Source organism: Equus przewalskii, chromosome 2 (genome assembly GCF_037783145.1).
Source record: "Equus przewalskii isolate Varuska chromosome 2, EquPr2, whole genome shotgun sequence".
NCBI lineage: Eukaryota > Metazoa > Chordata > Mammalia > Perissodactyla > Equidae > Equus > Equus przewalskii.
The window spans coordinates 10,729,583-10,754,606 of record NC_091832.1 but is presented as its reverse complement, the minus strand read 5'-3'; the positions used below and the strand labels follow the sequence as shown (position 1 = coordinate 10,754,606).

Genomic DNA, 25,024 nt, shown 5'->3' with positions numbered 1-25,024 from the left:
GCCTTCCTATGCCAGGCTCCAGGACACAGGCTTCAAGTGTGACCACTCAAGACCACCCAGGCAGAAAGAATTGATGTGTTAGGGAGGAGCAGGATCTGGGGCAGTGGGCCGCCACAGCCAGCACACAGGTGCCAGGCCACCACTGCCCTCCCCTCGCCCCTTGGAAATGAACAGAAGACGGAACACGCAAATAAGCCCACCCCCTCACCGCCCTAGTTCTCACAGCTGTCATCTACTGAGAGTGTTGATGGTCCTCAAAACAAACCTTTATGGGTCTCATCACCCCCCTTCGCCAGATGGGCAAACAGAGCCTCAGAGAGGCCAGGTCATGGCTGCGGGCCGCCCCTCCACAGGTGGAGAGAGCCCTGGGGTCAGCCTCGCTTTGATAACTGCAGGGAGTTTTAGCAAAAGGTGTGGTTCTTCAGGAACCTATAAAAACAGAATCTGGTTTTGGAGATAATGGATAAGGTTCTTAGCTCAAGAAAGCCAAGGTGAAAGAGGGAAGGAGAGAGAGAGGGAGGTGGAGAGAAATAAAGAGAGATTAAGGTCAGAACACACGAGCAGGCTGAGGTCAGCCCTGGGGAGTTTGGGGGGGGGCAGGGGTCAGGTGGGTGCAGGAGCAGCAGGTTACTGGCTCAAGTCCTGGAAAGAGATAGGAAATGATGAACAAAGAGAGGCACAGAGGGCAAGTCAGGGACTGGGGAAGAAAGGGGACAAGGACAAAGAGAGGCCACCAGGTTGGGGGTTCGGTAGGGGGTGGGAGGCCCTAAGATGAAGAAAAGGGTGGGGGCTGAAGAAGCGATGGGCCCAGGTCTGCCCTGTGGAGCCCCAGGTGGCTGGAGGCAGATGGAGGCGGTGGGTCCACAGGCCACCCCACACCAGAGGAGCAAGGAAGAGAGGGGAAGCCCAGGGGCAGGGGCACACAGAGGGCCCCGATCCAGTGTGGGGCCAGGAAGGTCTCACGGAAGAGGCGATGCCACAGTCGGCAGGGACGGCAGCGAGTCTAGCCTGTGCATGCTGGGGGTGCCCCTGGGGGACCAGGGAAGTGCTTACAGAGCTTGGCCCTTATTGTCCGCTAACCTCTAATCCTCCTGACAATACTATGAGGCAGGTGTGTCTATCATCCCGGTTTATTTATCAAGAAACTGAGGCACAGAGAGGTAAGGAACTTGCTCCAGGACCCACGGCAGGGCCAGGATCTGAACCTCGCACACAGTAGGTGCTCACCAGCAGCTGATGGACAGGCAGGAAGCTTGGCCCACCCTGGCCATCTATAGTGTGGGCAGCCTCCTCCTTGTGGGACACTGCCCCGATTTCCAGAGCTTACTGGCCCTCCCGACAGGCTGCTCGCTCCCCAGTCGTCTGGTCCCCCACCTTACCCTGGCTTGAGTGTCCACATATCGGGCATGAGGCCCCAACAACGGGCTGTTCCACCATGGTGAGCTCTGTAATTTTACCACCACAGCCCAGCCCTGGCTCTCTCACAGCCTGGCTCAGCTTCAGCTGAGGCAGGCGGGCAGGGGAGCGCGGGGGACACCAACACACCTCTGCCTCCACAGGGGCTGGGGCCTCTGCTGGGGAAGGGGGTGTCCAGATGCCTTCAGCAGAGGAACGGGTCCTTGCTCCCTGACCCGGCCCTCCCTCCCTCCCTACTCTTGGTCGTGCTCCAGCCACAAGAACCTGCTGTGTCCTTGGGTGAGGTTCTTCTCCACCTGTAGCGGACAGCTGTGATGTACTGTGCTCCTCTGTCTTCAGAAACTCCCAGAGATGCGGCCAGGAGAGAAGGGAGCAAATGCCTGTCACGAGCCACCGACAGAGGGAAGATGTTCCTGAATAGAGAGTGTGCATGTGGAACTGAGTGGGGGGGGGGGGGGTGGACCAGGTGGCTTCAAATGCCCCTTAGAGCCCACGAAGTCTGGCACGTTACGCCTCTCACCCCGTGCCAGCTTTCAGAGCGTCCAAAACCTCTCACAGGACCAGGTGCTGGCTGACCTCAGCTCCCTGGCTCTCCCGGCACGCACCACTCTCTCCAGCCACATATAATGCCCTGCTGTCATCTCCCAACTCACTTTTGAAGGCCTGACTCAACGTCCCCTCGACTGGAGGCCTCTTTGATCTGTCCTCTATCCCCCAGTGCCACCTGGGAGAGTTAAGGCTCCCACAGAACCCCGTGCATTTCTCACTGGTCACACTGTGTCATAGGCACCTGTTTATGCAGACGAGGTTCGAATGGGTTTCCGTATGTAACGTACTTGCACGTGGGAAGTGTTCCTGGTGTTGGCTACTTTTAGCACCATTATTAAGATGTTTGTGTTTGTGTCTCTCCCCCTAACAGCATCCTCCACTTATGGAGCACTTCCTATGTGCCGGCAGACTCTGTGCTTGATGCTACGCATGTGTACTGTTATTCCCATTTCCAAGATGAGGAAGGAGACCAGGACACGCTGTGCGCCGAGCACTCTGGCTCCCCAGCCCGAGCTGGGCCTCGGTGCTGTCCCCAGCTGAGGGATGAGCCAACGTGGGAAGGAGAGCCAGGAGGGAAGTGCGGTGCTTCCGCTGAGACCCATGGGGGAGGCTGCCAGGGTGGCAGATAAGGCCTCATGCGGCCTCAGTCCCTGGAGGGATCATGCCTGCCCTGGGGAGTCATTCCCCCAGCCCCCTCCCTCTCTTCTTTTTCTACTGAAAAGAAGCTCTTCACCATACAACACGGAGGGTCCCTGGAAAGTACCTTCCTAGCTGCTGCCTGGTCCTCTCAGCCCTAGCTGGGCGGCCCGAGGGCTGGCCTCGGGAGAGGAGGCTGTGCGCCACCAGGGTGCCCAGAGCAGCCCAGGCTGCCCATCAGGAGGAGGCAGGAAAATTGCGTCTGGAGGCGCCCAAAGGCATTTGCTTTCATACTTTGAAACCAAGGATGCAAACGCCCCCTTGGAGCTGAGGGGGCTTTTATTGCTTGGAAGGAGTCCCAGGGAAATGGGGTGAGGCTGGGGTGGGGAGGAAAGGCCCCTCCACGTGCCCCTGCCTCCCCAACCCATTCTGCTCACAAAACTCAGTCCCCAGTCCAGACCCCCCGACACCCCCAGGCTCATGCTGGGAAAATGGCAAGAGGGCCTTGAAGCCAAACCAAACACACTGAGTGTTCCCAGGCTCTGCAGACGGCTGGCACCAGGGGGCTGAGTCTGCTCCCAGCCCGCAGGGCCCCTCGTGTGGGGAAGGGCCCCTCTGCCCGGCGGAAGGCAGAGGCCTCGTTCTAGCCCATGTTCCTGCTTGCTGCATGACTGTGGGCAAGTCCTGACCTCTAAGGCCTCAGTTTCCCAAGTGTACAATGAAGGAGCAGGAGCAGACCCATCAACTTGAAATGTTTTCTGGCAGCAGAAGCCAGAAGGGAGAGCTTAGGCAGAAGCCCAAGGTACGAAGCACAGAAAATTGGGGTCAGTGCCTGAGATGGCGTCTGTTGTGCCACCACCCTGTAGGGCTTCCGGGAGCAGGGGGCCAAGTTCGGCACTAGAGGGTTCCTAGGAGCCATCCAGGGCCGGGTTCTGGGAGTCTGGGGGCCATGGCTTTTGTGCCAACACAGGGGCTGCAGGGCTATGCCCTGGGTGACCTCCCTGGAGGGTTCCGAGGAGACCAGGGGCCATGGAGCTTGGGCGTGCAGGGCCTGGTGACCGTGGTCCTGCCGCCTGGGGGCAGAGCTCTCAGTGTGGTCCGGCTGGAGGAGACCTCAGTGCGACTCCGGTCTGGCCTCAGCCTCGGGGCCACCAGGTCAGACGCAGGCACAGATCCACAGTGATGGGTTTGCCTGTTGCGTGACCTCCTGCTACTGAGCCCCACGCCAGCCGCCACGCCTATGGGCACATGGTGTTCTCTGCTGGGAATGCCTGCACCCTACCCTCAGCCATCCTCACCACTTCTGACCTCCAGGCCCTTCAGCCCCCGCTGACCGGACCCCTCAGAGGCACCGGCAGACGGACTGTGGCTCCGGGGCTCTTTCAGCTGTCCCTGCCTGCCTGGCACCCAAGACTCTTCCTGCCCTCATCCCCACCAGCACTCAATGTGGGGCTGGGTACCCCGTGTGCGGCCCTTGTGCTCCTGTTAAACTAGGGTGGGGGGATGTGCAACATCCACCCAGTAGCTCATTTAAAGGACCTCGAGCAGCTCTTACTGGGGACGGGCGAGTGGGGCATCTTAGACGACACTGAGAGCCTGGCCAACAACTCTGGAGACAGCTGTTACTGAGTGTCACGTGTTCTGGTGCCGGCTACCACTCTACAAGTATCATGGCGCTTACTCACGAAGCCTCAAAGCAGGTACGAGGAGGGGCTGGGATTTGAAGCCAGTTCTGCCTGAATCCATCTGCATTGTTATCCACTGAGTGATCCTGCTTCTTGTTTCTCACGGGGGCATCTTCCACCTCTAATCAGATGGGGTTCTTGCCTCATGCAAAGACACCCATCACCCTGTCCCAGAAGAAGGCCCGGTTGTGCCAGGAGAAACTGGAGCTAGAGAACCTCGGGGCAGGACAGGCAGGCCAGCAGGAGGTGTGTGCAGAGCCCTCCCAGGGGCCCAGGGGTTGGAACACTGTGTCTCTTTCCCTCCGAGGGGGATTGGGCCATCTGCTCACACCTTAGGGGAAACTGAGGCCCAGAAGGGCAATGACCCCCTGCATGTAGGTGTCCTGTACCTCCTGCCCCTGCACGGTGGCACCCACACCATGGGTCCGTCACACACTGATGCCCCCCTCTGTGTCTTGCTTTGGGCCGTGCCCAGCACCGGGAAGGTGCTCTCTTCCCTGCACCTGCCCCCTCAGGACTGCCCTTCCATCTTGATGGCCCAGTGTACTACTCCACACACACACACACACACACACGCACACCCCGGCTGCGGACTGGGAGAACAACAGAGTCGGCATGACCTCCAGAGGCCAGTCAAAGCCTAACTGCACAAAAGGAGAAACAGGGTTGTCACAAGTCCCATACTGCACTGGGGCGGAGCCCTGCGCACAGCCGGCGTGGGAACGGCCCCGCCCTGCTGCCCGCTCCTGGCTCTCTGATGTGGGGGTTCCCTAAGAGTGCTCTGCCAGTGGGGTGCAGCCATCTGTGGACACGCGCTTGGCCCTTTCCGCGGGTCCCCATAAATCATCCTGCCACGGGCTGCTGCTTCTCTAAACTTCCTCCGGTGTGTTTACATTTCGGGTAATGAGGGGAGAGGGGAGGCCGGCCTGCTCTAGGTGGTGTCCTGGCCAGGCACTTGCAGCCCCTACCCTGGCTGTCTCCTTCCTTCTCTCACTCACGCATGCGGTCAACAAACCCTCAGAGAGGCCTCCAGTGACCCAGAGAAGTCCAACCCAGATTTGGTCTCCAGAGCCTCCTGGCCTAGAAACTGAGGTGAGGAGTTGCAGTGTGTGGCACCCCAGGGGCTGTGGGAATGTGGGGGAGGGGAGCGCAGAGAAAGCTGCAGGAGGAAGGGAGACCTCAGCTGGGCAAGGATGGAGGAGATGCACACCGGGGGAGGGCGGGAGGGACGTTTGTGTGGCCATGGACGAGGGTGACCCTTAGCATTACACAGACCTGGGTGTGGGTTCTGACTCCACACCTAACTTGCTGCGTGGTCTTGGGCAAGTCAGCTGACCTCGCTGAGCCTCAGTTTCCTCGTTTGTCGAACAAGGCTCACTCGCAGTACTGTTGACAGGACTGGGGGACATAGTGCTTGGCACAGAGCGGGAGCTTGGCAAATGACCACACGCACCCACCCCCAGCAGGGGGATCAGGCAGGAAGGGAGGCGAAGGCAAGGAGTCTACCTGGTGGAGGGTGGGGGGGGGCGGGGCTTGATGTGCTGGCAAGATGCAGGGCCAAGAGACCTGTTAGGAGGACCCTGCTGCAGGATCACAGGTGGAAGGTGAGCTGGGGAGAGGCGATGGAGAGGAGGGGATGGCTCCAGTGGGGTTTCGGGGGAAGAAAATGAGAAAACTCTGAATGAAATTAAAGCTCCAAGGAAAATGGTTGTGTTAGAATGACTACAAACGGGCCCGAGTTTCCCCCAGGGAGCTCTCCTCTGCTCCCTCTTGGAGAACTGGAAGCTTGGGCACCCTAGGAGGATGGGGTGAGTGCCTTGGAGTGAGGAAGCTGTGCTCTGCACCCAGGCCTCTCAGGGGGGCTCAGGGCCCGCTTCCCTTAGAAGCCGCAAGAAACTCAACAAACTGGCGGCTGGTCGGTGGAAACTTCCTTCTCCAACCCAACCAGATGGAGGAACGTTATCCGACCACAGTTTACCTGTCAGGACCTAGAAGGGGCTTCCCCTTGCCAAAGAAAAGCTGTTTTCTTCTCCTGAAACCAGGCTCTGTGTCTCAGAGCTACGTGTTGTGAAAAGGAAGCCGTTTGGAGCCATTGGCCGAAATTTACCTTTCAGACGTGGTTTATGGGCTGGGGGCCTGTGGCTGGAGCTGACAGCCAGCCTCCTGTCATCCCGTAGGCTGGACCCACCACTGGCCAGGTCTCCTGGTCGCCCCGGCAAGCTGATCGGGGCCCTGAGTGACCCTCCTGATTGGAGCTCTGTGTGAGCCGCCAGCGCCTGCGTCTGCCCCACGCCTCCCTGGCAGCCTGCGAGCCCTCCCCGGGGCTGACGGAAGTGGCTCCCGGTTTGAAGGGGGCGGCCCATGCTGGGCACGTGAGCCAAATGTGTCACAGCTAATACAGCTGCAGCAGTGCTCAGTGCTCGGGCAGGCGGGCCAGCCAGGGCTCTGCAGAAGGACATTTCCCAGTAACCCTAGCCAGGCGCCTGGAAACCAATGCCCAAAGGAGCAATGGGCTCGGCTCTTATTTGCTGGAAGTCTTTTAAAAATAGTGCACGCCCCTCACTTTGAGACAATGGTCTGGACTATGCCAACCTTTTGTCCATGACTCAGAGACCCGGCTGCAGGAGGATCATGAAGTGGACAGCGCAGGAGGCAGCCCCTGATTCCCTGGGTGACTCTGGACAGGTCCCCTGCCCCCGGGCCTTGCCTTGGCTCACCATCAGTGAACGCAAAGCTGGGTCCAAGTTTCCCAAAACTGCTCAGAAGACTCTATTGCAGACGCAACCCGTGGCTTCCCAGGCCCCTGCAGTGCAGGCTCTGAGTGACGATGTCTGTGGGGGTGACTGGGAATTTGTGTGTTTACAAGTACCCCAGCATCTGCGGATGCTGAGGAAATCCTGGATGATGATCTTTAGGGTCCGATGGAGACTGTATCTCCGAGGGCCAACAACCAGGGCACAATGTCCAGGCCTGGGCTACAGCAGAGGGTAGGACTCTGACCTTCACTGATGGTCATTCCCTGGGACATCCTGGGGGCTGTGGCGACACTGCTCACCAAATATGGAGATTCCTACCCCAAAGCGGAATCTAGGGAGACTGCTCTGTACTGAGCCTGTGGGCGGAGGTTGGAAGACAGCATCCTGGTCACAGCAGGAGCTTTGGTGACAGATAGGCTGGGGAGTGGTCCGAGGGGATGGCACAGGCAGAGGATGGGGAGACATCAGCACAGTCAGCTGATTTCTGCACCTGCCCATTTTCAACCAGGTTTATCACAAAGTCCCCGTCCCTTCCCGAGACACAGCCCACAGCACTAGGGTGTCAGGCACCATCTGCCATCTTTCTCCTGCACAGCGGGATCCCTTCTGCAGCCTCTGTGCCAGGGTGTTGGCCGCTCAGACCTTCCAGGCGCAGGGAGCTCACTGCCTTTGATGTAGCGCCTTGCTCCACTTTCTCCTGGATTCGTCTCTGCACCCCAGGTGCATCCAGGAAAGCTAAGGGCACAGCAGACTTTTGTGCACTGCACCTTAAGGAAGCTTCGATTCCCTCACCTTTAAAGTGGAGAAAACTATACCAGCTTTCGTTTTGAGATAAAAATGAGAAATCAGATGTGAGTGTCTCTCTAAACCTGAAGGATGAACAGGTGGATCCTTTGTGACTGGGAGACAAGCCAGCCCTGAAGTTGCCACTCAGCTGCCCACCTGCCACGCTTCCTTAGAGTCCGGCTTGCGGATAACAGAGGCGGGCTGAGCGGGAGCGAGGCCGGGCTCTGGGCAGACCTGCCCTCCCCAGCTCACCTGTCCTCGATGCGAACCCAGAGGTCGTTGAACTGCCGCGGCCGCTGGTGTTTGTTCTGCCTCTTGCGCCACTTCTTCTGCCGCCCAAACTCCTCCAGCTGGCTGAGGCTGTCGGGGAGCAGGAGGTGTGGGGACAGCGCCGGGTCCTCCTCCTCGGGCGGGGTGGTAGGGGTTGCCGAGGGTGCCGTGGGGATGGCAGCAGCTGGGGTCACTGGGGCCGGGCTCGCCGAGGTTCCTTCAGGAGGGGGCGCTGGGCTCTGGGCGGCAGGGCTGGAAAGGGTAACAGCACGTGAGGCACACATGTTGGAGCGACGGGGAGTGCAATTCAGTGGGGAAGTTGTCCCGACAGGACCAGATGCCACATGCCCCCACTGGGCAGGGGAGAGTACCCCAGGAGAACCACTGTCTGGTGTGGACAGATGGAGATCTGACACATTCTTCCACTAGTGAAATCAATCAATATTTACTGAGCATCTACACTGCACGAGGCACTTTGCTGAGACCTGGGCAAAAGCAGTGACGGAAACACCGTCCCCGTCCCCTGAGAGCTCACATTCCGAAGCGGAAGATGGAGAGTAAGACCTGCAGGATGTCAGGTGCTGACAACTGCTGGGGAGGAAGACAAAGCAGAGACAGGCCGGGGGCAGGGGCGCTGGGCCGGGAGGCAGGCTGGTCACTGCCCGGGGACATTTGAGTCCAGACTAGCAGGAGGTCAGGGAGTGAGCCATGCACGGCGGGTCTCTGGGACATGTCTGATCTTGGCCGGGGTCGCCTGCACTCAGAAAGCTCTGGCTGAGGGACATGAGGAGAGTGACCTAACGTCGCTGTGCTCGGTCTCCTGCTCTGCGAAACGGGGATATTCCAGCCTGTACCTCCCCGGGCATCAGGAGGCTGATGTAAGTGAACACAGGTACAGCTCTTAGAACAGTGCCTGGCAAACAGCAAGCAACTGAGGCATTTTAGTGATGAACATTATTAATTACTAAATATGATTAAATATTAGCATTGTTGCTTGTGTCGTCTGTCCAACCGTCCGTTCACGCATCCCACACATACTTCCTGAGCACCTTTCAAAGGAGGCAGGACAGTGTCAGCTGGTTAGAGCTCTGGCTGGAGGGAGGGATGTGGGCTTCTGTACCCGCTCTGCGACTTACAGCCCATGTGACTGCGGGCAGGGGACACAATCGTCCCAAGCAGCAGCCAGCTGTGAAAGGGGCATAGCATTACTGCTTACTCCACAAGGTCGTCATGAGGACGAAAGAGGAGGTCTTCGCAGCATGCCTGCCACACACAGGCCCCTCTGTGGTGTGGCCCAACAAGCCAACGGGCCCGGCTGTCATGGGCACTAACATGGGGCTACGTGTGTGTGGCATTCACTTTCCATACAGAGGTGTACACAGACACCCCTCAGCCTGGGAACATCCTGTGCTCCTCTTCCCTTTCTTCTTTCCTCTCTCTCTGTGGCCCCAACAGAATTCCTACTGGGGACATCTGACCCTGGGAGAGGTTGGGCAGGGTTTCGGGAACACTAAGGGTCTGGTGGCACCCCAGGCTGCGAGCAACCCGGCCCGCACTCCCTTCCTGCACGCTCCGTGGGGGGAGGGGTGCTCTCTCCTTGAAGGAGAGAAGGCCATCAGCTCGGCCTGTCCGCCCCCAGCCCCACCGCAGCCCCGGATTCCCGGGGTCCGGGAGATGCCGCAGCTGCTGGGGAGATAATTCAAAACAGGCAGACAAAAAGATGGATCCAGGAAGCACCTGTGGCCGATGCCGCTTTTATTGTCGGAGCCTCCTTGCATCCCCGCCCGCAGGATTCCAGCCTGTGCTCGGGCTGAGAGCCCCGGAGCGGGCCTTTGGGGGTGGAGGGGGGACCCTCCTGAGTGCCGGCTCAGAGATGAATAGGAAGGAGGCAGCCTTGTGGCCTGACAGACACAATGAGCTTCAAGGGGAAGGTCCTTGGGGCTGTGACAGGGAGCTTGAGAAGGGCCTTGTCCCCGAGCCTACCTCGGGTCCCTCACCCCTCACACACACACTTGGCCTGGCCCAGCACACACTGATCTGTGCTGTGCTCAAATGACCAAGACGAGGACAGGAGGGGCCGGCGTGAGAGAGTTTAGAGGTTCCTCTAGAAGCGCCACGGAAACAGGGAGAGCGCTGGCCGGGAGCCAGGAGTCTGGAGCTCCCAGCTCTGGTGACCCCGGGGACTCAGGTGTGCTGCGTGAAGGCCAGGCCTCTGTTGCGTCTGAGTACTCCCATCCTGAACTGCATTCCTAACTCCAGACAGGGTACAGGGAGTGGTTAGGAGCTCAGGGAGGCCCTAGAGCCAGCCTGCCATTTATGTGAACTGTGTGTCCTTCTGCGAGTGACTTCACCTCTCTGGGCCTCAGAGTCCTCAATTTGGAGATGAGGATACTCAGAGTTCCTACATCATGGGGTTATTGTGAGGACTCAGTGAGCCAAAGTCTGTCGAGCTGGGTACACAGTGAGCAGTCAGTAAGTATTAGCTATGATGATTCAAGTTTCTTTTGGACTCTGGGTTTTGTAATGTCAGAGACAGGGGCCAAAATCACACTGTGGTCACCCTGGCGGGTGGGTGAGGAAGGTTCCTGCATAAAGGTGGGAGCATGAGCTGCTTGGAATCTGAGCTTGAGGATCGTGTCGTTGACTCTGGAGCTGCCCAGCATGCGCTGATGCCCGCCATGCCCAGCCTGGCGCTGGCGCTGGGACCACTGTTGGACCCAGCTGGCTCCTGCTCTTGGGCAGCTCCCAGCCTGGGGTGGTGGGACAGGAAACCCCCACAGGAGGAGAGGATGGCCACCACATGGCTCTTTGAGTGCAGTGGGTGCCCTAGCAGGAGAGTCAGGGGTGGAGGGTACGGCCAAGAGGCAGCCATGGAGCAGGTGTGGTGAGAGGAAGGTGAGGACAGGTGGGGGTGGGGCTGGGACACAGGAAAGAAGCCAGGCCACTGCTCATCCCACCCACGGCCCCATCTCGATTCAGGGCCTGGGCATCCCCAATTCTTCTAAGCAGCAGCCTGGGAGTCCTATAGAGTCCTTCCACCCCACTCAGCCACCAGTCTCTAACTTGTGAACACCTCTCAAACCTACCCTCCTCCCATTCCCACTGCCACTGCCCCGCCTTGCCACCCGCGCCTCCGTGAAGTTGTGTGCCAGCCTCCTTCCAGCCTCCCCACCTCCAGCCCAGCCCCTCCGCTCTTGGGTGCCCAGTCAAGGCTGACCTCTGCGAAGCCCCATCTCACCAGAAGCCTTTTCACAGCTCTCCCCTGCAGGCTGAGCAGGAAGGCAGGGTGCAGCCGGCCATGCAGCACACAGTCAGGTCTGGCGGTAGATTGGCAGCAATAGCCCGTCCCCCGATGCCCCGGCTGCTCACCTGTGGATGGTCTGCCCCGCGGGCGTGTGCTCCACTTCCAGCCCTGCCTGCCGGAGGACGTCGATGACTGTGTTGTTCCCCAGAAAGTGACCTGGAACACAAGAGACAAAGCTCATGTGGCTCAGCCATATGCCAGGTCACTAGCAACTGGGGATAGCCTCAGGCCAGTGACTGACACCAAAGTTGAGGCCCCAGACTCCCTGAGAGGCAGTACGGTGTAGTGGGAAGATGTCCTGGTGCCAGCCTTCCTGGGTCCAAATCCTAACTCGCTGCTTACTGCTTGTACCTCCCCGTGCCTTAGTTTCCCCATCTGTAAAGTGGGAATGACTGTAATAGTAACCTCCAGGGTTGTTGTGATGACTGGGGAACAGTGTCTGGCATATAGTGAAGGCTCAGGCGTGTTTCCTGTTGCAGCGCTGTGCTTCATACTTTTAAGCTGACTCCAGCCCCAGATGTCCAGGCAGGGACAGCCTCCAGCAGTCATGCAAGACCCACCTCGGAGGAAACCTCCTCCAACAAGCCCTCAAGCCCCCAACAGGTCCATGGCTCATCTTTATAAGTTCCACCAGCAACTCAAGTTCCCCTCCCTCAGCAGGCGGGGGCATTCTGTGGCTTCATGTCTCTCTCCTTGCCAGGCTCCACAGGCCAGAGACCACGTGGCCACTGCCCTGCACATGTTCAGTCCATGTTGGCTGGATCCGAGCCCTAGCGGATTAATTTATTCACCATCTATCCAACATTGTGGACCACACACAAGAGCACAGACCCTGAGATGGCCCCTGAGCACTCATTGAGATGTAAGATTCTGGGGATGGAGAGAGCAACAGAACCCCACTGACAGCAGGGTCCAGCAGACAAGTGGCGTGGCACAGAGGAGGTACAAACGCAGAACTGAACCCCGCAGAGGTGGCCTCATTGCGTGGTGGGGGAGGGGGCTGGGCTTCATCTCACTCCCCACCCACTAATCATTCATTTCATTCACTATCAGTCATTCATCAATCATTCATCATTCATTCACTAAACAGACATTTGTGACGTGCTTGCTCTGTGGTCATCCCTGTTAGACACTGAGATCGTAGGAGTGAATCGTTTAGTCCACAGCCCCGGAGGAGAGCGGGAATTGCCCACCTTTGGTGGGATGCAGGCTTGAGCGGGGAGAACACAGGGAAGGCTCTCCAGGCTCTGGTCAGAAGAACGCTCGGGAGGCCACGTGACTGTGGAGGCAATAACTGCGGGGAGTCAGCACGCTGGCAAGCCCCTCCTCCTCCCCGGGCCTCAGTGTCCTCACCTGTTCGATGTGGGCAGAGTGGGGGTGGCCAGGTGCTTGCCTTGGGCCCCTCGGGCCCTCCCTGCCTGTGTGCCTGCCCTGCGGCCCCCTCACATTGGCAGCGTGCTCCCCTCCTGCTCACTATTCATCTCAGAACCTGGGGGGAAATCTCTGAACTATTACTCTAATTGCCTGTGACGGGTGGTGACAGGTGGGAAGCCGGAAGGTCAGCATGTTGACAGCCCCAGGGAGGTCTGAGGAGAACAGAAAGTGGACAAGCTGTCGGGGAACGGAGAGGCTGCTGGCACAGAGGGAGCGAGGCTGGGACTGCACAGCGGCTGGAGCAGGCGGGTGAGCCAGCCTCGCACACCTCTGGGCTGGTATCCCCCAACCCCAAGAAACTCTCCCTTGCTGGCCTCCCAGTCCCTGGAATCCCACCTGTGGATCCCCGTGGAAGATCACTGGATCGGGAATTCGAGACTTCGGTTCTAGACCAGGACCCACCACGCCCACCCTGAGACCTTGGGCAAACCATCATGCTTGAATGCTCTCAGCTCCTCTCTATGCACAAGGGAGGGAGGGGGCTGCGTGACACCTGTGGGCTCCTCCAGCTCTCCAGTTCTATGGGGAAGGCTTTGGTTTGACTCCAGAGGCCCTTATGAAGACGTGTTCTCCCTCCCCCCACCCTTTCTCATTCGTCTGACAGCCACGGCTGAATGTGTATCTAGTGCCCGGCAGGGGTGACCAGGCAGGCTCCTGTCAGGCACTCACAGTCTCGAGAATCAGGCTCTTTAGACCCTGGGCACTACGCTCTATATGGAAGGAAGCACATGGGGTTGTCACAGCACACGGGAGGCATCTAATCCAACTTGGGCTCAGGGCAGCCTTCCTGGAGGAGGCATTGCCAGCTGAAGGATGGGGTAAGAGTTAGCTAGGTGAGGATGGGAGTGGGGTGGCACTGAGAGGAGGCTGTTCCAGGTAGGGGGAAGGGCACGTGCAAAGACTAGGAGGTGAGTGACACTCATCTGGGAAGCTAAAGCAGAAGAGGCTTAGACAATGCAGGCCTGAACAGGCCTCCCAGAGCTCCGGCCCTGACCCAGAGCTGTCGAGGACAGAAGACTCGGGCTCCTGTCAAGGCTGTGAGAATCCACTACATGATCCTGAGCAAGCAGCTTCCCTGCCCCCAGCCTCAGTTTTCCCGTGTGTCAAATGGGTACATGTCCCTTCAGCTGACTCTGTGGGCAGCTGTAAAGCCCTAATGAGGCAGGCGGGGTGAACGTCCTTTGGAAAAGCCCACAGTGCACTCTTGAGTGATGGTCTAAGCCGGTCCCTGGCTGGGGCCATAGAGGCGTCCCCACTCTTGCTTGCCCCTGGAGCGCAAGGGGGCTGGAAGGGACCGGCCATGGCGGCCTCTGTGCGCAGGCTGCAGGAAGTCTGCCAGCGGCTCTTGGAATCTACTCCTGGCAGCAAAGGCAATTCCTTTTCTGCCTCCATGGAGACCCGTTTAAAGACGAGGGCCTCCAGGCCCAGCAGGAGGCTGCCCAGAGGGTTTCAAGAGCCACCAGGGAAAACAGCTCTCCTCAGGCTGCACAGGAGCAGTGGCAAATATTTACTCATGGGCGGAGTGGCCGCTCCAAAAGGAGCATTCCTGGAGCTTGCGGAGGGCCCAGGCCTTGCAGGATGCTGGCTGGAGCCTGAGCACCGCCTGGCAAGCTTCAGTGGCCAGTCGGTGCCCCGTCCATTCCCTCAACCTCAGTGGTTCCAGGCCCTCATTGTGCATCTTTAGACCTAAACGAAAGACCTCAGATACTTTGGGAAGTTGGAAGCAATCAGGAATGATCTTTTCAAATTCCTAGCCCCATCTTCTCCAAGCCCCAGCAGCCATCACCTCCTTCGCGCCAGGCCAGGGAGAACCAGGTCCCTCCTGTCCCTAGTCTGCATGAGGCTGCTCCTTGCACGACTCCAGGGGGCGCCTTCTCCATGCAGTCCTTGCTGCAGGGCTGCACGGTGCAAGCCATTCGCGCCTGAGCCCATGTCCCCCTCGCCCACCCCCATCGCCCTCTTTGGGGCTTAGTTCCACAGGACCCCGCAGTCAGGATGGTGGAAGCTGCACCGTCCTTGGAGCCCATGGCACCACCTGTCCCGGTTCACACTCCTCTCCCTGCTCCCGTCCGCATTCTTGGCGGGTTCCTCTTTCTCCTGCCCAATAAATGTGGGGGCCCCTGGGAACCCTGTCCACAGCCTTCTTTTCTTTTCACTCTACTCACGATCGGTGGACAAATCATCCACCCACATGGTTTAAATTACTGTACAATGCGGGCCACTCTGGAACTGCTGCCCTCGCCCAGGCCCACGTGTCCATCAGCCTCTCGGACATCTCCACCTAACAGTCTCCAGAGGGGCACAGCCGACTCGCCCTCCCCTCCTGGGATGTGCCTCAGCTGAGCTTTGCCATCCAAGTCGGATGGGCCCCATCTTGACTCTTTCTTCTCCCTCCTCATCCTCATCTGGTCAGTCACCAGAGTCCCTGGGCTTTTACCTCCAACCGTGCTGGCCTGGGCACCCTGCCCTCAGCCTGAATCACTGCAGACACCGTCCTCCTTGTTCTCTCCAGCTCTCCCTCCTCCCCGCAGCTGGAATGAGCTTCCCACAGCCCAGAGCGGCCTCTGTCAGAACGTGTTCCCAACAACCCACTTGAGGGGAGACCGTGAGCTTTTCGAGGGCAGGGGCCACGTCTGATTCATCTTTGTCCCCAGGGCTAAGCCCAAGTCTGGCACAGAGTGGTGGCTTCATGAATGCTTGTTGAATGAATGAATGACAAAACCTGTTACTCCACATCCTTTCCATGATCTCATCCTATCCCCAGGAGACCTGAGCTCACGGATTCCCTCCCTTTGTAGCCCCGGCCCGGCCCCTGGGTGATGATCCTCCACATTCCACCAATCCTGGGAGCTTGGCCCTTGGATCAGTCTCTGAGCCCAGGCCCAGCGCATGCTGTCCCCAGAGGCTGGCAGACAAGGCCGAGGCTTGCCTCCAAGGTCAGAAATCCTAAAAAAGGCACCACGTCTATCCTGGAACCTGCGGGAAAGGTGTGGAAAATTTCCAACGGGGCCCCGCGGTGTTGGGCTCAGCCTGCGTGGCTTGCCCAGGCCCCCGGGGTCTCCTGGCCACCGCTCAACAGCTCCTTCCAGCACCGACAGCTGTTCTCTGGCCAGCTCTCTGCAGGAAGGCACGTTCCATTTCATCTGCTGAGGCCGCGTGGACGAGGAGAGGAGAGGAGGAAAGAGTGGACGGTGGGGGTGGGGCACACAGAGGCACAGACACAGAGAGTCAGGGAAAAGAGATACACAGAGAGAGACAGGGAGAGGAGAAGAGCTCCAGGACACAAGGAAACGGAGAGGAGAAAGACAGGAGGAGAGGGGCCCGGAGACAGGCAGTAAGAGACACACAGAAACAGAGACAATGGGAGGGAGAGAAGGAAAAGGAGACGCTGAGGCTCAGGCAGGGGATGTGACTTGCCAGGGTCGCACAGCTGGTGAAAGACAAAGCTTAGACTTCTACCTAGAGATGTGCTGGTTTGCTGCCTGGTCCAGGACACCCGCTCTGGAGTCCTGGCCGCTGTGAGGGGTCCTGAATTCACATTTTGGGGGAGGAAATTGTCAGAAACAGGTGTCCCGTCTAAGGCTCACCAGATGGAAGAGAACTGTGTGAGTGCTCAGCAAGAACAATACGCCAATTAACAGGGTAACTTCAAGACAGTGTTGGGGGCCGGGCAGAGGGGAGAACCAGATGATCCCACAGAGGCTCCAGTCACAGTGGTGCCCGCGGCTGGCGCATGTGTTTTCTCTCCAGCGAGGCCACCAGGGTTCCAGTTTCTCCTCCTGGAAGTGGGATCCCAAACCTGTATTTATGTTCTGTCTGAAATTAATGCAAGGGAAACTTTCAAATGCTAATCTAGCTGCTAGGGTCGGCCGCTGGACAGCAAGCGACGGCCGTTTTTGTGTTCCTGAGGAAGTGTGACGGGAGGGCTGGGCAGACGGACCAGAGGAAGGACGGACACTTGGGGCCAGGGGGCTTCTCATCTTCCAGGGAGGGTCTGTGTGGGAACCAGCAGAGCTGAGCTTTCCTTCTGCTCGGCGTGCCAGCCTAGGGCAGGGGCCTTTCCAGCTCAGCAAGGACTGAGAGCATGCCTCCCCTGCACCCGGCCTCGTGCCAGGAGCTGAGACACATGGTCCCCACCCCGGAAGAGATCATGGTGTGGAGGGGAGACGGGCACATGAACCATGTGAGCCCTGTAGTGAGGGAGGGACGTCAGGGCCTATGAGGCTGAAGGGAAAAGAGTGGGACTCAGACCAGAGGGGTCAGTGAGGAGGGGCCTCAGGTGAGTCAGAGAAAGAGGGCATAGCACATACATGGGCACAAAAGGGAAAAAGAGCATGGGGTATGTGGTCTACTAACACTCTCCCAAGCCACTGTCCAGCTCTGTAAGGGAGTGAGTGCCCCATCCCTGGAGGTATGTAAGCAGAGGTTCGATGACCACATGTCCAGCCTGCGCAGAGGGGATTCAGACAGCCTCTGGGAAGCTGGGCGTGTCTGAGTGAAGCCTGATTCTGCCCCCCTGACCATCTGCTCCTCTCTGGAGGCTGCTAGAACTCAGGACGTGAGGAACGAAAGAGCCCTGAGACTTCAGCTCATCTCAGCGGGTCAGCTCAGCCCTGCCATTAATCATGCAAAGACAGCTACAAATAACGAGAACAGCCACCCCGCTTGCCGTTCCCCCAGCACTTAGATTGTACTGAACGCTTGGATTCATGTTCTCCCCTGCCCTCGCCTCACAACAATCCTGCTGAGGCCAGCAGGACTCCCCGGTGTCACGCGGGCAGAGAGCGGCAGAGCTGGAGTTTGTCTGAGCCCACACACTGCAGAGTGTGCCCGTTTAAAGGGCACTTTGTGGAGGCAGCTGCTGAGGCTGGGGCTCCCTGGGCGCAGGGCAGGCTCCCTCTGGGGGCTGGAGCTGCTTCTGGGTCTCTGGTGCCTGTCAAACGGTTGCTCAGGTTGGGGGGGTCCCCTTCAGGGCCTCGCCCAGTTGTGTACTTCCTCTTACAAGGCACCCCCCATCCTCCGCCAGGCCCGTCCCTCCGAGGCAACCCTCCCAGGTCTTCTCACATCCCCAGGCTTGAGTCTTTCATCTCCTTTGGACCAGATCCTCTTTCAACAATATTCAGCAGAGAGATTAGGGAGCCTGCACCGTGGGCCCCGCCTGGTCCCATTGGTGAGGACCTGAGCCCTGGGGGTTTTGACAGGTCTGTGCCCTGAGGGCCTGGAGCCAGCAGTCCTTCTCCACAAGCCTTTCTTGAGGACCCCTACCTGCCAGCCATGTGCCCGGCCCTGGGGACTCTGAGATGGGTGGGATGCCCTTTCCTCCTGGGGTTGGAGACCGCTCCGGATCCAGGCAATGACCGTGCAGGGGGACTGGAGGGCAGCACTGGGCACTGTGGGGAGAACCCCAGAGAAGGAGCCTGTGGGGTCTGTGAACTACAGGGGGCAGGGCCGGGCCTAGGGCTCACGGTGGCCATGGCAATCACTCCACAACCCCCAGACGCTCCTTCCCTGGAATGATGCACCCAGGACCCCAAGAGAGCTGCCTGGCAGCCAGCCATGCGGGCAGGGATGGGGCCCACTGGCTCCTGAGCCTCCTGGCACTTGGAGCTGATGCCCAGCTCTTGGGGTTCCCCTGCAGTGTCCCAGCCGGGTCCTCAGAGGCCGCAGAGCACTTCTGCCTCCTCTGCTGGACGGCACTGTGCTCGCCTGTGTGGGAATCCCGTCTTTGGAGGACTGCGGGCTCTGAGGGGGCAGGGACTCTGAAATAATAATGACCATGCAGGAGCTCACATTCATCGATGGATGGTGCTGCACAGGCGCTGACTGTGCAAGTGTCAGCCCACTGACTCTCAGGGCACATCTGAGCGGGGACACCTGAGGGCAGAGAAGCTGAGCACCCCGTGTGCCCAGGCTGCGTGCTGTAAGGAGCAGCGCTGGGTTTCTCACTCAGGCGGCCCGGCTCCGAAGCCACGCTCTTAATCTAGGGCACTGTCCTCTCCTCCCGCACTCGCCACACTGCCCAGCAGGAGCTCGAAGCCTGTGGCTGACGGTCCACAAATCCTTGCTCACCGATGGAGAGGCCTTGGAGATGCAGCCTGGGACATGGTGCCCTGTCCTTCTCAACATTCCCTGTTTCAGGGACAAGCTAGCTGAGGGGACGTTCCTCGGGCCAGCTGGATGCTCTGGGCTGAAACAGGAACGGCGGCTCTGGCCAAGCACTGCTGCCCATGGGAGGCGTGCTGGCTGCCATGCAGGGGGGCACCAGGGTCCTTTGAAGCACCTTGGGAAATTCTGAAACGCTTCCGGACATTGGCCTCCTGCTCCAGTGTGGGGAGCATGGCAGGCCATGGGCGTTTGCCTGGGAGGGGAGAGAGTGGCTGGGCTTGTGCTGCCTATGTGCTGGCCCCCTCTTTCTAAGGTTACAAAGGTCGTACATGGGCCATGACTGCTCTTCTGTGTCCCACCATGAGCTCCGAGGGGCTTCTGTTTCTGAGGCTGAGTGGAGAACCAAGGTGAGAACGAGGTGAATCCCATCCTGAGGACTACGGGGATGATGAGAGGAATCAGAAGCAGCTGGACTTGCATCAGGGAAATTTCAACCAGTCTCACCTCCTCCAGGAAGCCTTCTCTGACTTACCATGCCACCTTTTAGTGCCATTCACTCGAACCGTTACCCAGCCTACCCACCCCAGAAGACGTTAGCCACAACCCTACTCAAAACAGGTTATCGTTCGCTTACAGGAAACCACAAACAGAGGAAGGAGAAGACAGCTCCAGAACCAGTTGAAACCAGCTGGGGAGAACATGGTGAACAGATCTGACCTGACATAGACCCCACAGCTCATCACACGTTCATTGTAACATGTTACCATGCTCCGTAATACACCCACCGAGGCCATGACAGCTTACAGCTGCCAGGTGATGGCAGACAGAACCACAGAAGGAAAGAAAGAGTGGCACCCCTGCTTCCCAGAAGGCCTGTCCCTTCCCCATACAGCTGTGGCTGTTCCTCCGCTCCACCCTGCCCCCAGGGGGTCTCCAAACTTTGTTCCCCCTTCTCCATTCTTTGGTAAAGCTTGTGCTATTCAATGCTCAGCTTTGGTCTCCTTTCAAAGCTGCGACACTGAACGGGGAAAGAACCCTCTAAGGTTGGGAGGGAGCTCAACGCTAACAAAGCCTGTCAGGCATGCATGCAATTGCTGAATGTTGGGGCTAGAAGGGACCTTCATCTTCACCCCAGCTAGGCCCCTCACTATGCAGCTGAGGGAGGAAAGGCTCTGGGAAGGCCAAGTGGAAGGTCTCAGAGCATAAGAGTGTCCACAACACCAGGCCGTTTCCCTTCTCCACCCTCCCGTCCTTGACTTAACTCTCACCTTGCCCTCTCTCTCCTTTCTCACTGACTCCCTCTGAGCCATCTTGCCGCCTCCCCTTCCTACATGCCCTCCTGCTTAGCCCTCAGCGCCCTCCTCCAGCCTCTGCCTGCACGGCTGGGCCAACAACAGTACCTGGGGCTCTGTTTCTGGTTGGTTCTGAGATCTTTTCATTTGCCAGCCCAATCTCCCCTTCCAAAGGGCAGGCAGGATGTTGTTGAACCCCTGGGTCTCCCACTGTCTGGCAGCAGATGTGGGTGCTGGTGCAGGTTTTGCTGTGGGGTAATGTAGGGGCAAGGGGCACTTCTGCTCACAGGCCTCAGCGTGGGGGCCCATTCATTCATTCATTCATTCAACAAGTGTGTACTGACAACCTCAGGGCTCAGGGAGTGGCCAGCCGGGACTGGGAGATGGCAAATGTGCTCAGCATGCGCCGGGCTGTGACAGGGGAGTCCTGCAGGACTGTGGCAGCCCAGAGAGGAGGTCGAGGAAGGCGCAGGCAGCAGAGGGAGAGGGTGTTCTCTGTAGGAGAGAGGGCCCGAACCGCAGCTTGCAGGTCTTCTAGGCAGGCTGGCCCTCAGGAAGAATGGCCCAGTCAGTGCTGACCATCATTTCTCTGCAGTTCTAAGATTCTTTCACTTCCCACCAGCACCTCGATTACCCGTCTGCCAAATAGAATGATAAATACCATCCTGTCTCCCTCAAGATGCATCGAGGACCTAGAGGTCGTATGAGCTGATGGATATGGGTGTTCTTCAAGCAGGAGGGCCCACTCTCCAGGGAGCAATGGCTGCTGTTACTAATAAAGAAGCTGTTCCCAGGAAGTAGGTCTGCCAGCCCAGCCACACTGTCCCAGCTGACGCCAGTGGTGCCCCTTTGAGCCCTGCCCATGTTACAGATTCACGAGCAAATAAATAAAATAGTTGTTGGTTTAAGCCAAAAAAAAAAAAAAAAGGTTAATGGCATTTGGTATGTTGGCTTTTATCTCTCCCTTCTCTCAGGGCTGGGTTTTCACCACTGACCTGCTTCTGTGTCCCAGCCTGGCAGGCGGTTTTCTGGTGCTGGGTCTGTGGCACTGTGGCTGGGGTCAGAAAGAGGCTGGCACAGGCCTGGAGGCTGGCTGTGCGGGCATGCAGGGTGACAGCTACCTCACCTCTGTCTCCGGTGCCCACACAACCTGCCTTTTAACCCTGCAAATCCCGCTTGCTGCCTGGCCTTCTGCTTCCCTTGGCAGCAGGTGGCAATGGCCCTATGGGGAGGGATCTGTAGGCCCTGGAAGGCTCTTAGCTCCATCCTCCTCCCAAGGAATCAAAAAGTGGTCAAAGCAGACTATGCTGGAATGTTAGCACGCTATGATGATAGGCTGTGGGGGTAGCAGAGCCTCACAATCTTAGGACCACAAGGTGTTAGAGTCAAAGGACTTGGGGATGTTAGGAGTTAGAATTATATTCATACAGAGCACGCTAGGGTTATGGAAGCTTGATAACCTGAGATAAGCACTGGCTTTCAGAGTCTGAAATGAACGGGCCCTAAAGGTTACCTGGCCCACCCTTGAGTCTGGCTCATGTTTCCAACCCAGCTCTGCGGGCTCCCAGTCGCTCATTTCATTCCAGCTTCCAGGATGGCTGAACAAGTAAACACATCCTGAGAAAGCATCAGTCCCCTGGAGCTGGGGACAAAATGTCATCTTCTTCTGGTGCCCGGGACTGAGACCCTGCTGAGGCCTGGGGTCCAGCGGATACGAGGTGACTGAGTGGAATGAACTTGGTTCTGGGTGGCTGGGTCAGTGTGTGTTATAGAACATCTCCCAGGTGCTGGCGGTTCTGAGGAGGCGTGGGCCCCGCCCTGGAGTAGTTCACACACAGTAGGATGCTCAGAGAGCAGTGGGTGCCAGGATAAATTCAGGAGAAAGCCTGGCGGACAGCACCCCCAGCCACACCCCAGCTGTTCAGTGTTGCTGCAGAAGATCTTACCAGCCTGTGACTTGGGACCTCTGCAGCTTCCTGAGCCCTCACGGCAGTCAGAGCAGATACGTGGCAGACATGTGTCCCAATCCTGGTCCACAGCAGACATCACTAATCAACCAGGACCTCTTCTCTGCTGAGCTCTGATGGGGTTTTATCATTCTTTAGTATCCATCTATACTCCAGGCAGCCACTACCAATCAATCACAGTTGGCTATGAGGTGAAATCTATTTAACTTCCCGTCCACGTCTGTTCTTGTGGCCAGTCTCTCTTGCATTTATGTCAAATGTTCTCCGCTCTTCAAATCAAGAACCTTCCCACCTTCCCCCTCTTTCTCTGCAGATGACTTCACTTCCCACTTTATAGAGTGGAGCTCTGATTAGATGCCACCAGGTCACCTTTGCACACTGGATCACCTGCCCGCCGCCGCCTCCCTCCATTATAGGTGAGGAAGTGCCCTTCTTCACCCAAGGCCAAAGCTTCCACCTGAGCTCTGCCTTCCTGGAACCCTGGGCTGGTTCTTTTTTTCTACTCTCTCTCCTGTATCGTCAGCCTCATCCCTCCCACTGTATTCTTTCTGTCATGTTTTAAGCCCGCCCATTCTCTCCTATCTTAGAAACGGTGGGGGTGGGGGAGAGGAGCAATACAGTTACCAACTTCTTATTTTGCCAGATAAGGGCTTTGAAAGCTCCATTTGCCCTGTATCTCCATCATTTTTTTAAAAAAGCCAAAGATGTTTAACTTCAAACACAGTAGAAAGGAGATAATTTCAGAATATAAGATAAGCCTGTAAATTGAACAAACGTAGTTAATAAAACACTCAGCGCCTTATACTCATTTTTCTTAGTTATTTGTAGACCAGAGGGAACCCAAGGACCCACATAAGATCTTTGGGGCCGCCTCAGCCTCAGCTTTCCAACTGCATGAGCCTGGCAGTCGGGAATCGGGCCTCCCAACCCGTGGGCCGGCACGCCTCTCCCTGGCAGCGGCCTGGCTCATTCCAGAACATCTGGGTTTGCACACTGGCCACAGCCACTTCCTGGAGAGGCAGGGCTTCCATCTGGGTTCCCAGATGTCACCCAGGCCTGTTCAGAGTTGTCATGCATGTCCACACCCCACTGCTCCTGAACCTGTTGAGTAAGCTCCGGAAGAGGTCAAGCAGCGCCTCGCTACGGAAACCTCACCGCCACGAGGGGGAGGACTCTTCCGTGGGCTGTACTAGCTAAAAAGACACCCTGCCCACAAAATCGCCACCATCTCTGGAAGAATACAGCAAGGGCACCACATGCAAGGGAAATGGCCAGGACTGGGACCCAAGAGGCCAGGATTCAAGTAGAAGATCTGCCTGCATGGCCTTGAGGAAGCCATTTCTCCTCTCTGGGCCTCAGTTTTCATCTGCAAAACAAGTATAATTAAAACCATCTCATGGTGTTATTGTGAAGACCCAAGGTAATGTAAGCTGTGCCTGGAACGATGGCTGGTGCACAGGAGGGGTCCTTACTACTAGGATCCCTCCACCACGTACAGACTTCTAACCCTATGATCTAAAATGAGCATATCTAGCACAGTCCAATGAGGCGAGTGTGTTATGCCCATTTCACAGATGAGAGACTGAGGCCCTTGGAGGTGAACTGGCTTTGCCAGGTTCTCTTAGCTGACAGTGGTGCAGGGGGAGGTGCCTTCTCTCTCTCTCTCCTTAGCTTGCATGGCCCCTCCCCAGAGCTCTAGAGCCAGGAACCCTGAGGCTGGCCTCTGAGGCTGGTCTGTCATAGAACGCAGAATGATGGGACCTCGGCAGGGGCCTGGCTGAGACCCCTGGCAAGGCCGGGCTGGGGGTGACTGGAGTGTCTTATAATTGTTTCTGTTTCCAAGCTATTTCCTGGAAACACCCATTGAAAGTGGATCTGAGAGGGCTCTGCACGAGCAGACAGGTGCCTGGGGGATGGCTGGGCTAGGCCTATTTCCAGTGGCAGAGACACTCCCTCCCTCCTACAGCCTGGGGGTCCCTGGGCCTTTTCTGAGGACCGGACTGGGATGGACAAGAAGAGTCAGACCGATTCAGGCCCTCAGCACCTGACGGTCTGGGAAGGCCTGAAACGGAACTGCAGAGGCAGCCAGACAAGAGTGTGAGGAGTGGAGTGGGTGTGTCTGCAGGTCGCATGCCGCCTGAGAATGCTTGGCCTGGACTCACACCTGACTTCTCCGCCTGCCCTAGGATGTGGACTCTGAATGATGTGGCCATAAGAACACAACGAGGCAGGTGTGGACTTCTCTTGCCATGGATTGTGGGAGGACGTGTTTTATGCTAATACACTGACCGTCACAGGTCCCTTCAGCTGGCTTCTTGATTGCACATGAGAACAGAGCCCCTGGACCACAGCCTGGGGTCCAGTCCTGGCTCTGTCCCCCACAGGCCATGAGCTTCACATGTGTCCTGGCCCCTGTGGATGTCAGTCTGCCCCTGCCTATGATGAGGGGGGCAGGCTCAAGCTTGGAGGCTGCGTCCAGCCGTGAAACTCTCAGGTCGAGGGTAGACGTACAGCACCGAGTGGGCTGTTTGTTCCAGGTGTGGCTCAGCTGGAAGCGGCAGCTGCCAGCAAGATCTGCACACGGCTCTGGCCTGTTGGTGGAGAGCAGGTCTCTGAGAGCCGAGGTGGGGCTCACAGTGCCTGGACTTTACTGCTGGCCTGTCCTAGGCTCTCCAGACCCGGAGGAGACCAGGAGGGGAGGATCTGGTCGACTTTCATTCATTGGTTCACTCCTTCACTCATTCATCCTTTCATACACTCACCAAGCTTGAAACCTATGAGATGCCACTAAAAACACAGGGATGGTTAAATGGTTCCTGCCCTC

The 25,024-nt window shown here is 57.9% G+C and overlaps 1 protein-coding gene across 1 annotated transcript in view; it reads right to left on the bottom strand.

Moving 5' to 3' along the window:
- The window catches only part of TRABD2B (TraB domain containing 2B), a 216,926-nt gene that overhangs the window by 5,690 nt on the left and 186,212 nt on the right, over nt 1–25,024 (bottom strand). Inside the window, exons 5-6 of the mRNA XM_070592656.1 lie at nt 11,468–11,558; nt 8,081–8,350 (exon numbers count right to left, since the gene is read on the bottom strand). Coding sequence (XP_070448757.1) covers nt 8,081–8,350; nt 11,468–11,558 — 361 coding nt within the window. The remainder of the gene's footprint in view (nt 1–8,080; nt 8,351–11,467; nt 11,559–25,024) is intronic.